This window comes from Aspergillus mulundensis, assembly GCF_003369625.1.
Source record: "Aspergillus mulundensis strain DSM 5745 chromosome Unknown scaffold_2, whole genome shotgun sequence".
NCBI lineage: Eukaryota > Fungi > Ascomycota > Eurotiomycetes > Eurotiales > Aspergillaceae > Aspergillus > Aspergillus mulundensis.
Window position 1 is genome coordinate 432,427 of NW_020797890.1, and position 15,888 is coordinate 448,314.

At 51.2% G+C, this 15,888-nt stretch overlaps 8 protein-coding genes across 8 annotated transcripts; 4 read left to right on the plus strand and 4 right to left on the minus strand.

The window, feature by feature from the left end:
* Nucleotides 1–217: 217 nt before the first annotated feature.
* DSM5745_02808 (UBX domain protein) lies at nucleotides 218–1,672 on the plus strand (the record flags this gene model as incomplete). The annotated part of the gene is made up of 4 exons (XM_026744824.1): nucleotides 218–248; nucleotides 332–431; nucleotides 501–1,575; nucleotides 1,640–1,672. 4 exons carry the CDS (start codon nucleotides 218–220, stop codon nucleotides 1,670–1,672), a joined length of 1,239 nt encoding a protein of 412 aa, XP_026605690.1.
* A 277-nt stretch (nucleotides 1,673–1,949) lies between these two features.
* DSM5745_02809 (uncharacterized protein) lies at nucleotides 1,950–2,656 on the minus strand (the record flags this gene model as incomplete). Its single annotated transcript, XM_026744825.1, has 3 exons — nucleotides 1,950–1,982; nucleotides 2,046–2,304; nucleotides 2,427–2,656. The coding sequence occupies 3 exons, from the start codon at nucleotides 2,654–2,656 to the stop codon at nucleotides 1,950–1,952; spliced, it is 522 nt and encodes a 173-aa protein (XP_026605691.1).
* An 801-nt stretch (nucleotides 2,657–3,457) lies between these two features.
* On the minus strand, nucleotides 3,458–4,289 carry DSM5745_02810 (uncharacterized protein; the record flags this gene model as incomplete). The annotated part of the gene is made up of 3 exons (XM_026744826.1): nucleotides 3,458–3,841; nucleotides 3,891–4,057; nucleotides 4,109–4,289. 3 exons carry the CDS (start codon nucleotides 4,287–4,289, stop codon nucleotides 3,458–3,460), a joined length of 732 nt encoding a protein of 243 aa, XP_026605692.1.
* A 388-nt stretch (nucleotides 4,290–4,677) lies between these two features.
* On the plus strand, nucleotides 4,678–5,943 carry DSM5745_02811 (ketopantoate reductase family protein; the record flags this gene model as incomplete). Its single annotated transcript, XM_026744827.1, has 1 exon — nucleotides 4,678–5,943. The coding sequence occupies one exon, from the start codon at nucleotides 4,678–4,680 to the stop codon at nucleotides 5,941–5,943; it is 1,266 nt and encodes a 421-aa protein (XP_026605693.1).
* Nucleotides 5,944–7,729: 1,786 nt separating this feature from the next.
* coq4 (ubiquinone biosynthesis protein COQ4) lies at nucleotides 7,730–8,652 on the plus strand (the record flags this gene model as incomplete). Its single annotated transcript, XM_026744828.1, has 2 exons — nucleotides 7,730–7,937; nucleotides 8,003–8,652. 2 exons carry the CDS (start codon nucleotides 7,730–7,732, stop codon nucleotides 8,650–8,652), a joined length of 858 nt encoding a protein of 285 aa, XP_026605694.1.
* Nucleotides 8,653–8,911: 259 nt separating this feature from the next.
* On the minus strand, nucleotides 8,912–9,503 carry DSM5745_02813 (DNA-binding protein; the record flags this gene model as incomplete). The annotated part of the gene is made up of 4 exons (XM_026744829.1): nucleotides 8,912–9,198; nucleotides 9,257–9,267; nucleotides 9,331–9,419; nucleotides 9,480–9,503. 4 exons carry the CDS (start codon nucleotides 9,501–9,503, stop codon nucleotides 8,912–8,914), a joined length of 411 nt encoding a protein of 136 aa, XP_026605695.1.
* Nucleotides 9,504–10,929: 1,426 nt separating this feature from the next.
* DSM5745_02814 (guanine nucleotide exchange factor SEC2) lies at nucleotides 10,930–12,869 on the plus strand (the record flags this gene model as incomplete). Its single annotated transcript, XM_026744830.1, has 3 exons — nucleotides 10,930–10,937; nucleotides 10,999–11,614; nucleotides 11,676–12,869. The coding sequence occupies 3 exons, from the start codon at nucleotides 10,930–10,932 to the stop codon at nucleotides 12,867–12,869; spliced, it is 1,818 nt and encodes a 605-aa protein (XP_026605696.1).
* A 915-nt stretch (nucleotides 12,870–13,784) lies between these two features.
* Nucleotides 13,785–15,472, minus strand: DSM5745_02815 (putative pre-mRNA splicing factor; the record flags this gene model as incomplete). The annotated part of the gene is made up of 3 exons (XM_026744831.1): nucleotides 13,785–15,214; nucleotides 15,280–15,333; nucleotides 15,388–15,472. The coding sequence occupies 3 exons, from the start codon at nucleotides 15,470–15,472 to the stop codon at nucleotides 13,785–13,787; spliced, it is 1,569 nt and encodes a 522-aa protein (XP_026605697.1).
* Nucleotides 15,473–15,888: the final 416 nt, after the last annotated feature.

The following is a 15,888-nucleotide window of genomic DNA, read 5'->3' on the forward strand; positions in this document are numbered from 1 at the left end:
AGCTCATGACATCCTCTAGTCTATATTTCGCACATTATCTATAGCCAAAATGTTCTTCGTGGGCACCTTACAGGAGGGGATTACCCTGGCCATTCAAAAGTCCAAAGCTGTCATATGTTTTGTATCAGGTTTGTCCTCTGATAACTCCGTCCTTTACTCTGTTATAGTACCCGCTGCTAACCAGTGCTTGCACAGATGACGGCGAGACAAGCTCAACATGGCAGGAGAAATACTTTCAGGGCGACGAGGTACTACCATAATGCCATATCAGGCTTTTGCTTGCGCATGTTGATTCAAGCCATGGCATAGGAATTCACGCAACTATTAGAAGCGCGATCTGTCCTATTGCGCATCGCCAAAGACAGCCCCGAAGCAGGGTTTCTCGCCCCCATCTGCCCCATTACCAGATATCCGACGGTCATTGTGATTATGTATGGCTGCCTTTCCGAACCGAATGATTGTATTGTCTGCAGTGTAGTGCAATGTTGACCAGTTCGCAGACATGGAATGCTGCGGGAGTATATTGTGCCGGATATCTCGAAAGAGGACTTTCGCAACCGCGTCACGGCTGCTTTGGATGATAGCAAACCGCAGAGCCAGGCGAATGCGTCTTCAGCGCGTCAAGAGGTCCCGGAACAAGCTCAAGGTATAAACTCCTCCCCCGCGCCGGCGCCGGAATCCGTTACTGCAGCTCTATCCATTCCCCAGCAGTCTCCTCAGCCTACAGCTCTTACACCTTCAGGTGAGGAGTCTCAGACGCAATCAGCGCCGGAGCAACAGAGCCAGGCCGTGTCCAAAAGCACCTCGGGTGAGAAAGGCAAGGACCTAACATATGCTGCGGGTAGGAGGAAGTACTCTGCAAGAAGACCCAGAGAAAAAGAGGAGCCCGAGGCCTCCCAACCGCCTAGCAGCGCTCAGGAGACGACGCAGCAGAAGGACACGAAGGGAAAAGCACCAATACGGACAAACAAAAAAGAGAAGCCCGCAAGCCACTCCCAATCACCAGCCTCTCGTCCGACACCAACGGCAGTGCCTCCATCACATTACCGTCTTCAAGTCCGGCTTTTTGACGGCAGTTCCGTCCGCTCAACTTTCGAGCCCTCGCATACCATCCGAAAGGACGTCCGTGCCTGGCTGGATACCCAACTGGAGGAAAAGAGACCCTACAACATTAAGCTTATCCTCACACCCCAGCCGAACAAAACACTCACAATTGCTGAGGAGGATCAGGAACTCCGTGAACTCATCACCGGCTCCACGGCGACCTTTGTCTTGGTGCCCGTTCAGACATACATTGAAGCATACTCGCATTCGGGATCCTTGCCTGTCCGCGCAGTCTCTTCAGTTTATGGGATGATTACCTCTATGATTGGTGGTGTGATAGGGTACATCGGCTCCTTCATCGGGTATGCCCAGGGCCGAGCTTCATCGTCACAGCCTGAAGCTCCCCAATCCAGCGAGCCCCAAGTTTCCGGGGAATCCACTGGAAGAAGCCCGCGGCAGTGGGGAGCGAACATTCGGACCCTTGGAGACCAGCGAGACGGGCAAGATAGTGAGTTTTACAATGGGAATCAGGTATGCGGCCGAATTTTCTCCTATGGTCTTGATGCACTGTTGATTTGCTAATATGTTGAGGCAGCTTAATTTCGAACCGCGACGAGGCGATGAGTGATGAGAAACAACTCAAAAGGAGAAAAAAAGCCATGGAGAGGAGATTATTCTTATTAAAATCGGGTATCTGTGTCTATCTGAGCCCAAAAGTTAATTGTAGTGGTTAAGTAATCACCTTGACGGCCCAGACGTTCGGCTTCTTTACCGGAATTATAGTGTACATTGGATCATGACTATGCCGCTATGCAAACAGTATTCGTGTTGAGTTCTGTGCGAAACTCAGACTAAGTATTCCATCGAAAGCCAACTAAATGCTCAAATTCCTGATATTGATGTGCTTAGTAGGGCTTAGCAGCAGCCTGGCAAGCCTTCTGTAACACGGAAGTTTATTAGTAACCTGCTATACCTTGATCGGTGGCTCAAAGAGGACTTACCAGCTGGTCAAGGTACCACCCGCAGATAGACATGTTGCCCTGGTTGTCGTCCATGCACTTGCGGAAGTTCTGGATGTCGGTAGCGCAGGCGTTGTTCTCCCAGGAGCTGTTGGTAGCGCTGCCGGCCCAGAGACCGTTGTCCATAGGCTGGGCCTGAGCAGGAGGAGGAGCCTGCTGAGCCTCGGCAGGGGCGCTGGAGCCGCCGCCGGAGAAAAGACCGCCGATGGCGTGGCCGATGGAGGAACCGACTGCTACACCACTATATACAAGTTAGTACCAGGGATTCGTCTCTGAGATGTGAGAGTTCCAGCGCTTTTGAGGGTGGATTGCCACCGGGAAAAACGCATCCGGATTCGATTTGCGGCAACATCGGCGACTTACGCAGCGGTGGAAGCCATCTGGCCGAAGAGGCCGGGGCCAGCGCTCTGCTGGACGGGAGCAGGGGCTGCAGGAGCCTGAGCGGCAGTAGGGGGGTGGGCAGCGGTTGAGTGAGGCTGCGAGTGCTGCTGGCCGTAAGGCGCACGGGCCGGCTGCGCGGGAGCAGTAGGGCGAGTGGGAGCGCTGCGCGCAGGAGTAGGGGCGGGAGCGGCACCACGGCGTTGACGAGGCATGTTGAATGTGTGATTAGATTGAGCTTTGGGGTTTGTTAAAGATGGGTATTGAGGCGGGTGAAGGAGATTATATAGAAAGAAGACGGTCGAATCGGCGGAGAACAATTTAGCGCATGTCAGCAATACACCCGTTACCCGGAATTACACCAGATCCGGTCTTTTATCGGAGTTTATTAGGACCACGGAAGACGATCTTGTACTAAAAGCATATCGACTTTACAGCTTTCAGGACACGCAAATGAAGCCATAGTACATCTTCTGAAGAACGAAAGCAGTACTGGTGTATACACCTGTTATCTGATATATGAATCAAGTTTCGTTTACTTGGAAGTCTCTATTCTTTCCAAAACAAGATGCCTATGCAGGTATGCATTGAGGCCGGTATCTCCGGTTCTGAGAAGTGGCGAGTCTTTGTGACTTGGATGAGTCAAAGTTGGAAGCAATCTCCGGCGATTTCCAGACGGTGATCCTACTGGAGCGGACAGATATGATTGTAGAGACCTGCCGTTCAGGTCGGTTCCGAATCAGCAAGGCAATGCGGGGGTCTACTTCGTCGAGGAGCATTTGCCGGAAACTATCCTCTTGAAATGTGATCCCACTCGGTTTCACCACCCTTCATACATTTGCCTACCGAAGGGTTGATTCTTCAAGACTCCAGGATAATTCGGAACCAAAGTGTGCAGAAGGACTGAAACGGCGATGAATGGGAACGAGGAGCCGACCTCTGTGCGTGGGGTGCGTGGGGCTTCCGGCCATGTATCGCAATAGTCGACATGATACATATAAAGTTGGTTAGCACGTTCAGGTTTCCTTCCTCGTCTTCCGAGCGTCGTCCTTCTTCTTCCGTCTCTCTTTGTGACGGCCCTTGAGTTCTTCCTTGCCGCGACGCTTTTTACGTCTTTCGTCTTTCGCACTGGATTTTGTCTTGCTTTTCTTTGACTTTTTCGAGCCGCCAGCACGTGCTTCAGATGCGTGTGGTTTCCGTGAGGTCTCGGCTTCCTCAGCGTCGCTCGCAGGGCCCGATTTTTGGTCAGCATCCGAACCGGAATCACTTGAAACATCTTTGCCCGAAGTTTCAGGCGTGGCGTCTGCTTTCTTAGCCAGCAGTGATGCTTTCAGCTGTGCGCGTGCCTTCTCTTTTGCTAGTTGTTCCTCCCGCTGCAAGTCAAGTTTCTCGTTTCCAGCCTGGTAATGTAAGCGATGGTTCAGGCGAGGCTTGATGGGGATCTCATACGAGGCCATGTTTGATGAAACGTCCGGCTGCTTGTTTGTCAAGCACCATCGTCCTTTGTTCGGGTTCGGCCTCCAGCGCCTTGATCTTGTCAAAATATTGCTTCACTCTCTTCAATTCTCTGTAAACGGGGTGCTCTGTCGCTTTGACACCATGTAAGCGCAAGTACGCTGTTGTAATAGTAAGTATTCAATCTATCAATTGAAGCAGAAAGCGCGTACAGAATATCAGTGATTCCAAAGCATAGGCGGTCATGACGTGAAATTTAGCCTTGTCCAGAACAGGCAGCTTCTTAGATGTTTCAATGACGGTGCTTTCGAGAATTGGCGCAAGTGCTTCCTCAAGGTCGTCAACATCGTCGTCAAGCCGTTCAATCAGCGGTATCAAGTCAGCAGGTTCCATTTTTCGAGTGTTTTGTCGGGGAACAAAGATTGAATGCAGGCGGAGAAAGTTGAAGGTTCTGCGGAGAAACCTTGATCTTTGGGACGTGCAAATTAGGCGGTCAATATGGCGGTGACCTCCACAAAGCCTGGGGATAGGTCTTCTACTCGCTACTCACATTTGCCTATCTGAGCAACGTTCTCGATGTACATGTTTTGAGTCAATTCATTGCTACAGCTGCAAGTGAAGCAAATGCTTCTTCTACCTTGATAGCGCCAACCCCAACCTTATGGTGTTCAGCCACCACTCAGTTTCGCACATGTTAGGAGCCCGTCCGCTCTTGCGAGCAGCGGCCTCAGAACTATGTGGTTTCAAAGGACGTGCTGCGTTGCAGGTATGCCCTAGTCGAATGGCATCAACGTGGATGCAAGATGTCGACGAGATGGCGGATGAAAGTGGAAAACGTCGGCTATCTGGGCGGATTCATATTCTCGGAGTTGGAAACATCGGCACCTTTGTTGCTCACTCGCTGGCAAGTCGGCCATCCCCGCCGCCCATCACTCTTCTTATGCACAGCCCGGAGGTATACGAGGTTTTTCGGAAGCGAAGGCAGACCTTGGCCATCGATAGCATCGGATTAGATGATAACAAAACTGGGTTTGACGTCAATGTGCTGTCCGAAGGGGTCTGGCATTCAAGACCCTACATGAACACAGAAGAAGAAGTGCCGGAGGATGGGCAAACTGTCTCTGGGAGTTTGGCTGACAGCGAACCGCAATTCACGCCAGTTGAAGGGGAAGCCGAGGAGATTGAATGCTTGATAATCTCTGTCAAAGCCCCTGCAACTGTATCCGCCCTGCAGACTGTCCGTCATCGATTGACGCCGGACTCTACCGTGTTGTTTATTCAGAATGGGATGGGCATCATCGAAGCAGTTAATGAGCACGTTTTTCCCGATCCTAGGCAACGTCCGAACTACATGCTTGGCATCATCAGCCATGGCCTTGCCCAGCGAAGTGGCAGATTTCACGTCACTCACACCGGGGTGGGCACAACGATTCTAGGTCCCGTACCGCCACAAAACTCTGGCAAGTTGGGATCAAATAGCGAAGAACCAGACTGGGCCCCTAGCACAAAGTACTTACTGCGCACATTGACGCTCACGCCAGCCCTAGTTGCTGTTGCCGAGTCTCCTTCTTCAATTATGCTGTACCAGCTGGAAAAGCTAGCGATGAATTCCGTCATCAACCCACTGACTGCATTGATGGACTGCCGAAATGGCGAACTATTGTACAACTACAGCTTCACTCGTGTGATGAGGTTACTCCTTCTAGAGATCTCTAGTGTGATCTGCAGTCTACCTGAACTACAGGGTATTCCTGGAATCGAGAGTCGTTTCTCCCCGGAGCGGTTGCGCTGGATGGTTACGCAGCTTGCGAACAAAACAGCAAAGAACCATAGCTCCATGTTACAGGATGTTCGAGCCAACAAGACGACGGAGATTGAGTTTTTGAACGGATATATCGTGCGGAGGGGCGAGGAGCTCGGCCAGAAATGCGTGGTTAATTACATGATCAAGCACCTGGTACTTGCAAAGCAGCGAGAATCTCGCCGGAAAGAATCCAGTACCATTCCGATTGATATCCCGGACGAACCAAAGGACAGCAAACTTTGACCTGCCACCTGCCCTTAGCGCTCTATCTCAACATGACACCGTTCCCAAAGCTATCCTGCAGAGATCTCTGATTTGCGTCCACCTTTGCAGCAGCATTTGGTGCTTTCCCTGGTCTTCTTCTTCCACGCTAGGCCGGAGATCCCTCAATCCATCTATAGTCAAATCTGACTCTTCTATATATGCATTGATCCAGCCTCGAATGACATCCTCGGACCTTTTTGCATCTACTCCTCTGGTAGAGCAACCGAGGACGTAGTTTTGCCAGTCATCGGGTCGCATATAACTGATGCAAGCGGCGATCTCGGTTCGGTAACATACGCCGGTGGCCGTAACCTGATAGTTGCTACTCCGATATAAGCAAAGAGTTTTTGAGCGACCGCAGGCCGTTCACGAAGGTTATAGCTCTTACCCCAAATACTGCTGCAGGTTCAGTTCCTCTTGCTGCGACGAGCTCAGTTCCCGGAATACTATATCATCAAGGTATAACGTTTCAGACTCGTTCTCGTCCAGGTAAAAGCCATCTACCTAATTAGCATGCTGGGCAAGGACATAACAAGGACGCTTGCCTTACATTCGGTGAAAAGAAAGTCATTTGAGTGCGGGCCATAGCGAAAATATATTTCCTCTCCCGCCTCTACAGGAAAGTTTGGTCAGCTTGTATAACAAACAACTTACTCTATTAGGGACATACCATAGGATTTCGCAGCCCTGAAAACATATTCTTTCCCATCAAACTTCACATTGCACTGTGAGAATCAGCAAACCAGTATTCCGCCAGATGCAGTTGCACATACCGCTACATCAGAATGATTGAAGTAATCAGCAAACGGCAGCAAAGCCATAGCATCATTCCGATCTTCCGGTGGTTCCTGGCCAGGCATGAGATAGAAAAAGCTCCTGGTGTTGACAATCAGCCAGTAGTAGGAAAAAACATCCCAATCGGTCTCTGGAAACACAGCGGCAACTGTCTCCCATGCGTTGTGCAGTCGTTGTTCCTGTTGCGCGAGCACATTCTGATGAGATGACTCGTATTCAAACTCGAGTTTATCTTTTCGAAAGCTCCTCCAGCGGCCCGAGATAGACGGTGGTAAAGCGTCGCGCAGAGGTTCTGGCCATAAGATTGGCATGCACTCTCTGAAATCTCCCCGAGTTGGCCAGGTTTTTTTCCAGAGCTCATATGGCTCGAGGTCCTCGGGCTCTCCGTGGCACAGAAAGGCAGCCAGGAGCGCATGTACCGGGACTGCCTCGTCAAATTTGCCGACGAACGAAGATGGAATTGCCTCTACTGTCAACATTACTTGTCGTGGCACTCTCACAATCGCCTCATTTTCCTATGTGCAAAGCTTAGAATTCGAAGTAACCTCAAGCCAGGGTCATACGGCCACATACGTACTTCAATATTCCTTGTGGTTATCATCCCTAAACCACGTCCTGCGAATTTTGCTGGACCCACGCCGTTCACAATGATGCCTTGGGATATTGCCCATTGCGTGAACAGTTCATGTTCTTCTCCAGGGCAATCGGGCTTCATATTGTTCATTAGGAATCTTGAAATCCTAGCGATAGATTAACTTTGCTCTACTGAACGTAATGTCATCGAGAGATGCTCGAAGACAACATAGTTGATCAGATACGATGTAGGGCATGGTTCCATCACAAAATCGAGGTACTCCATCGGACCTACGGCGAGTCATAACGACCACTTGCGCTGCCGGAGCATCCTCCGCATAAGACCACCTCCAATACTGTCTTCACAAACAATGTGTGTATAAAGTCCCAGGCGAAGATGTCACTTCTCAGGAGGCCGGGAGCTTCAGCTGCCAGTTTTCGACCAGCTGCGCTGCCTATTCCTCAATCCCGCTACTCGCGTTCTTTTTCTGGCCTCAATCGCCCGTCGCCAAAATATCCGCATCACGTTCCGCTCGGATTCTTCGAGAAAGGCTTTCTCGCCGTTGGTTCCGCAGTAGGAGCGCTGCTTAATCCTCGAAGAGCTGGTCAGCTTGGAGTCAGTGCCGGGCAACTGGAATTAAAGAACTAACTCCGGATTTCGGTGTTCTAGACCTAATCGCAACGCTCGGCGAAGTCACCGCAACCCCATACTTTATCTACCGACTCCGCGATGCTATGCTCCAAGACCCCACCGGTCGACAAATTCTCCGCGATCGCCCACGCATAACCTCCCAAACGCTCCCTCTTCCCTACCTCCGCTCCCTACCCGAGAACTCTGTCGGACGCACCTACGCCACATGGCTAGACAGGGAAGGCGTCACTCCCGATACCCGGGATAATGTGCAGTACATCGACGACCCAGAGTGCGCATACGTCATGCAGCGATACCGCGAGTCCCACGATTTTTACCACGCCGTGACAGGGTTGCCTACGTTCGTGGAGGGTGAGCTAGCGTTAAAGGCGTTTGAGTTCCTGAATACATTGATCCCAATGACGGGGCTTAGCATGGCTGCGTCTGTGCGACTGAAGCCTGCCGAACGAGAAAGGCTTTTCTCTTTATATCTGCCTTGGGCGGTACGCAGTGGGTTGAATAGCAAGGAACTGATCAATGTCTACTGGGAGAAGGTCCTGGAGAAGGACGTTGACGAGCTGCGAGCAGAGCTCGGCATTGAGAAGCCGCCGGATATGAGAGACATCCGGCGGATGATAAGGATGCAGAAGAAGAGGGAAAAGGAACAGTTGGAAGGGAAGAGCTCGTAATGTTTCTTCCCATCAAGTTATTTTGTCCCTGACCGGCCATCATGTACTTTTAGCGAAATATATAAATGTATATTACCCTCCAAGGTTTAACGGCATTTCTTTAACGGCATGTCATATCGAGTGACTTCCGCCATAAACATTGGCATGCAGGTTGAATATATCATCGCCTGTAACCCTAACCGTAGCCCAAAGCAGGAGATCGGATGCATCATAAATCATAGGTAGTCCGTAATTACGTTTTCAGTCCATGTTCGTTTCTTCACAGGTCCAGCAGGTCATCATCGTCATCCCATCCACCCTTCCGCCGCGAGAAGACAATCTTCTGCTGTTCCTCCTCGTCCTTGCGCTGATTCTCTGCAACAGCATTCAACAGCTGCTTGAGCTGCTCTTCCGTGACCTTCGACCGCAGCTGACCCGTTTGCGCAAGCATAATCAGTCTGTTCTCGATGTCTGTCGCGCGCGACTCCTTCACAAGGCGGATTCGTCCGAGACGGTCTGCGGCTTCGGGCTCGAGGATTTGATTGAGGATCGTGGCGCGGCGTTCGGCTAAAGCGAGCGTGTGAGTTTGTGCTGGTGCAGGATAGCGCCGTTGAGTAGAGCTTACCTTCAACTTGCCTAGAGATAAAGCGTTAGCGATGTTCTCTCCGCATGCTAGGGTATCACGAGGGAGGCACATACTTTCTCTGGTCATCTTGGTTGCCCTCTGACGGGGCACCTCGTGCGCCACCGCCCTGCTGCTGGAGCTGCGCGAGACGGGCTCGTCGAATCTATACGGCGCTCAAGTCAGCTTTACTGCGGGTAGGCGACCATCAAGGGCTTCTACCGACCTCCTCTAACTCTGAGTCGGCCATGGCTGATTGGGGTGAAGATCACGGGAAAGCGAGGGCAAAAAGTTCGATAGAGAGAATGAGTTTTGAGTAGTTTCTTTACTGAACCGCGTTATGGGCGTAGATCGCAGATGGAATAGGCAGGAGCAAGAAACACGGGGTAAACGGCCCTGAAGATTTGTCGCGTTGGTTGATCATTCGAACCCCACTTGAAAACCGCCTGAGGCTGTAAGGCTCCAAGATCTGGCGGGGCTATCATCCAAGATCCCATAATGTCTACTTATCGGGTTACGGGCAATATTATTGCGCAATCGACGCATTTTTCGGTCTCGAGAAGCTCCAGCAAGAATCGTAGATAGCAGCAATTGGCCGGTGCCTGAGTTTGGAGCTCCTAAACCCACTCAAGGGAGGTGATGGTTGTATCGGACTTGAAGCAATCAAGCCCCGCAGCGAGTGCTCCCCGTTGCAGTGTTGAATTTGATAGCACTGTGCTCCTGTGCTCCCACATCTTGTACTCCAACGGCAATTGATTGGGCGGAGGGATACGCGTGTACAAAGTACCTGTCCGACAATGTCTCACAGCAATGATAGCCATCTGACCCATGCTGCAAATGGTTGTCACAGCCACTTAGACCCAAGCATGTACGGAGTAATCCCGGGAATAGAGAGCCCTTTGATTGTCTTCAGTAACCAGGTACCTGCCATCGCCGGCCGTTATGTCCCTTGCGATGTTCTTGGACTCCCGGTAAGCTTTGTACTGGCTGGGGATGTCAACTCTCGCAGCAAGATCGACGCCCTGCATTGACCAGCGGCCAGCCAGCATTGACAGCTAATTAGAGCTCCATATATAAGTGCTGACTTCTTCGTATGGATTGAGTGACAGTCAGTGTAGAATAATGCATGATTAATGCTCGCACGAGGCTGCAATAGTCATAGCTTTCTGCCGATCATCACATGACTGAGATACGGTAAAAGACCCGCCACTGGCTAACCAGACTTGGTGACGAAGCTCCGAGTGCGAGCGCGAGTGCGAGTTCCTCCACCACCAGCATCCTTCTGCTAGCCGCCTTGGAAGAGGGGTCGTTACATCTCCAACTGCGTCTTCCGTTCGTCATTCACATTCCTTCCTTCTCTTCATCCCGTCGCCTGCGATCTCTCCGAGTATACCTTCGCTCTACCGCGCATCCGCTCCCTTCCTAGCCTTGATCTCATTCCTTGCTCCCGCGTCAATGCGCCCTATCTGAATCCATTAGCGCCTCTTCAGACTTACGCGCGGATGCTCAATCGCCTTTCAGCTCAATATATTGAACATACAGCCTAATTTACTTCGTGCGGCCTCACTCCTTTATCGACTCGATCCCTTCCATGAGACGGACAGACCGAACATCTACCCATCAGTGACGTCTTGGTCTGATCACGGCACTAACCTCACGATTAGATTCTCGCCACCATGGCAGAGTAAGGCTTTTGGCTCCATATGATAGTCATCTTTACAGCGCGGATACTAAACTCTGCATAGTTTAATCGCCTTCCATAATTATTATTCACACCAAGGTTTCCTCTCGCCGTCAAACATGCTTCCACGCCCAACCAGCCACAAGCGGTCCCTCTCATCTGGGAATAGGTCCGCATCACCCGATCGCCAGGTTACGAAGGCCAAGTCTACAAATGATCTTTCACGAGTCGCGAATCCTCCAGCCCCGGCCGTTCGCTCTTCAAGCGAAGGTGGAGACGGTTTCAGCACTTTGAAGGACCCGAGACTTATGCCCACCTCTGAATCACCAGAGACCCCTACGCCGCCCTCACATCATCCGGATCTTAATGACGAAGTTGCAACGCTGAGTTTGAAACTTGTCCAAGCGATCAATAACCAAACGAAACTCGACGACACGTTAGTTGCCACCCGCCAAGAGTTAGAGCAAGCCCAGGAAAAGGCCCGCGCGCTAGAGTCGGAAAACGAGCAATATTGGCGAGACATTCAAGATGGAGCACTCGTTAAGAAAGCCGATGTCGATCTGTTAAAAGCGTCCTTGGCAGAGGAAAAGGCTCAGCGTATTCTGGCGGAGAAGGAGAAAAAAGGCATCGAGCAGGAACTAGAGACTCTCACTGCGGCTCTATTCGAGGAAGCAAACAGGGTGAGTAGACCTCTCGTGATCCACGCCTTCGATCATAGCCACATTCTAAGTCATATTACAGATGGTTGCTGCTGCCAAGCTCGAGCGCGAAGCTGTCGAGAAGAAAAATGAGCAGTTGCGTTCGCAAATCAAAGACACAGAATTACTTCTCGCCTCGCACCAGGAGCAATTAACAGAACTGAAATCGGTCCTTCAATTGATGAATATCTCCAAAGACGATCTTGATGGCCGCACTGCAATTTCCACCGCACCACCTTCTCCGGCCGGTGCCTCGCAACCCCCCATGTTTCCCAGGAAGAGTATGGAAGCTACAGATCTCCCTGGCGACGTTGTATGCGCTGAGATAGCTCCAGGGCCTGCTACCAGCTTCCCTGATCTCATCAAGGTTGTATGCCGAACTGATATACAAGCTTACGAAGATTTCCGGGAGCTATTCAGTGCGGCAAAGAGCTCGAAGCCACCAAGTAGAGCCACCAGTGGGTCATATTCTGGATTGAATGTCATGAGCTTGGCCAGCAGCTTCAGTGGCGCGGGGTTCGGTTCAGCCGCGTCGTCGCCTGCGAAATCTCAGCCTCATTCTCCCAGTGGGAGTGTCTCCTCGCCACAGCCTCTTACCTCTAGCATTCCCCTAAAGGACTCTCGTTTCTACAAGCGCGCACTTCTGGAGGATATCGAACCTACTTTAAGGCTTGATACCGCTCCCGGGATATCCTGGCTCACCAGACGAACCGTGTTATCTGGTATCTGTGAAGGAAGCCTTGTGGTTGAACCCGTGCCACCGAATGTTCGAAAATACGAATTTCCTTGTTCTCTCTGTGGCGAACGCCGGAGTGGCACCGACAACGAGCGCACACACCGTTTTCGGACGTCGGATAGTGATACGGCGCAGCGATACCCATTGTGTGTTCTCTGCGTGGAGAAAGTGCGTTCATGTTGTGAGTTTACTGGCTATCTCCGTCTCATCCTTGACGGCCATATCCACGCCGAGGAACCCGATGAGGTGCAGGAGGCATGGGAAGAAACAGTTCGCCTGAGAGAAAGAATATTCTGGTCCAGAATTGGCGGCGGTATCGTCCCCATGTTTGCTCAAACGAGTGCGCCAGAAGAGCGGCCCGAGCAACATCAAGCGGACATAAATCCGTCCATCGAGAAGCCCGTGGTGATGATTCAGCCGAGCGAAGATGTTCAGGACATCATCAATCGGGAGAAATTAGCTAAAACCCCCCAACCTCTCGCCGCGGATGCTATGACCTAGTGCTATTACTCAAGATTAACCAAACCCCTTATTCAACATCGGCGGCGTGCCCTTCTACTCCGCCGCAACCTCGGCGCGAAGACCAATACCCGGAGAGACATCAGCTTCGCCAACCAAATAATCAAAAGTCAACCGCTCCGCAGACGGAAGTCTACCTTGTTCCTAGCGGCAGGTCATAGCGGGGTATAATACATGGAGGTATGACTCGAGCGCGGGACGCTTGTTGCATACTCCATTGCCATATTTTCTCTATACCGAATATTCCGTTGCGTTGCTGCTCTCAGCATCTGGCGTCTATCTTCACGGCCACCATGCGCAGCTCCGTTTTGTATTACTACTACTAATCTTGCTTTGATCCTTTTTCCCTGTGCATATAACCTATTTCCTAATATCTTTTCTTATTTGCGCTTTCTGTTTGCTTTTTCTTTTCTCTCGTTTTCGTGATTTATCTTTATCTTTTCTCCTTTTTCTTTATTTCCATCAATCAGTCGGCATGTTCATTATCGGCGCAACGGGTATGTTTTTATTGCTGCTATCTAAGGGTAGAGCGATTGTTGTCTTTGTCATATAGATTTCTGATGGCTTCAAAGTCTTACGCATGAAGGGCATGATCTATGATGTTCCATACCCTGGCTTATTGGGCACTCGTCTTTCTGTAGACTGCAATTTGAGAGCAATTCCCCAGATGTTCAATCTTGCTCTTGACTAAGAAAACGCGAAGGTGACCAGCTTGCTCATCATAACTTTAATATGCTGATGTAATCTACAAAGGCGTATTATCTCAACGCAGAAAGATATAATGTAAACTATTTCGAGAGAGAATCCCCAAGAAAAACCACAGAACTCCAGAGAATAAAGACACAGCAAAACGCCCGCATAACAGGACCCAACAACAAACGCAAAGACCCGACTTCATCATTGCTTGTACCGCTCATGGATATTCCTGATCTGCTCCTCGAGATTCATGTTTTGAGGGTTTAGTGGGCCACCCATAGGTCCGACCGGTTGTTGCTGAGCCCCTTCAAATGCCATGCGCTTCTTCCTGGCCTCTTCCTCTGGGTCAGGAACGGGCTGGAGGGCAGTCGAATCGAAGACATCACTTCGTTGGCTGGCAAGTCGCTTGAGGTTGTTGACGACGTCTGCTGTGGACAGGTTGGTCGTCGCAGTTCGAGCCTGGGCCTTGGCCTGCTGTTCTCGCCAGCGGGGGTCGAGCATCTCGATACGCATGTGTTGCTGTAACTCGGCTTCGGGAATTTGCTGCTTACAGTTTGGACAAAGGGCCATGGCTCCCGCGGCATTCTGGCGGCGCGCTTGTGCGCGGGGGACGTAGTCGGAGCGGATCCGCATTGGTTGTTGGCTGGGCGCGACTTTGGCAGCTGCGGCTTGTTCTCGAGCCTCCATGCGCTCCCGGATGCGCTGTTCCTCTTCCTGAGCTGCAGCTGTCGCAGCGACTGGTGGAGTAGGAATTCCTTGAGGCGGTGGCTGTGGGGAGTATACCGGACCAACGGGTTGGACGAAGGGCTGAGGTTCGGGCTGCGCGGGGTATGCGGGGTATGCGTTGTAGTATGTGGGAGTCTCCATGTCTGTGGGCATAGCTTCTTCGATGCGGAGAGGGTTCAGCGACATCATCGCTTTCTGTTCTAGCGAAGCGGATTGCAGGTCGGTGAGAGAGGTCGGAGGAGGGAGGTCGACTTGATCGTCTGCTTCGGTGAAAAGAACCGTTTCCACAACCACAAAGTCATGCCAGTCGATTTGCGCATACTCAATCCGCTCGTTCTCCTCTTCTTCCTCCTTCTTTATTTTCTGTTGCTCCTGATATTTGACCCATTCCGCGCGTTTCTTTGCGCGCTCCAAGACATGGAACTTGTTCTTCACGTTCTGCTCCAACTCCGCAATTCTCTTCTTCTGAGAAGTAGCTTCATCTACTCCCTCAGGACGGAGAAGTATGGTATATTGGTCAACCAACCTCGTGAAAAATTGGTAAAGACTGTGCTGTGGGCGGAGGAAATCGAACTGGAAGTTCCGAGCTTCTCGTTGGGAGAGAGCCGTCATAAAGGACTTGCCCCGTTTAGCGACAAAAAGAGCTGTGAGCCGGACGACCTCAAGATCTTGCGCGTTGATTATCGGCATTCGTGCTGAGAAGTGAAACTCCGGAGGTGGCGCAGGTCCTTTAGGTGCTTCGGGTGCTGGAGTCGGGGTGGGCTCGCCTGGGCGGCCAGCAGACACATCACTCCCTCTCCCCTCCTTGATTTCAGTGAGACGCCATTGGTAGAATGGTGCATACGGGTCATTCGAGTTCAGGAAGGAGAACTTGGGGTTGTTCCGTTCTTTTTCGCGCACACGGTCTAGCAAGCCGAGAAGTCAGTCGCGTCGCTTGAGATAGACGTTATGACAGAGAATAGAAACTTACCTTCAAAGACGGCACCGTTTCGAGTGACATATCCAGCTGTCTTCTCAACAATCGCTTTTCAAGCTCTGTTAGTTCGCGCAATGATTCGTAGATGACAGCAGGACTAACCTCGAATGTCCTTCGGTGGCAAGACCACTCCCTCAGGAGGTTTGCTCACATCATCGGGGACAGTCGGCGTGTTCCCGTTACTCATTGATGCCATAATAAAGACACCTTCTAGCGTGCGGTGGAGGGGATGGAGTAGGGACGATTGAATATTCGGCTGTCCTGAGTAATTCCAGAGTTCATCGCTGGCGACCGAAGCGGCTATCTGGACCGCGCGCCTATCTAGCTGCTTTGATTGGACTCATTTGCCGCCTGACAACAGTGCCAAGACAGTTGCCTTACATAAGCGGTTAAGCCGCAGGTTTCACTGCCTCATGCCATGGTGAAACAGTGACAGTGTGAGTTTCAAGAACCAGCACAGCATCTGAATAGGTACTCAATGCTTAAGGTATGGGCAGGATCACAATTCTTGTATGGCAGACGAGTTTCAATGCCGAGTAAGCCCAGTAGACAGTCTGTTTTCGTCGTAACCCGCAATGAACCCCTGCCCCCAGATATGGCGTA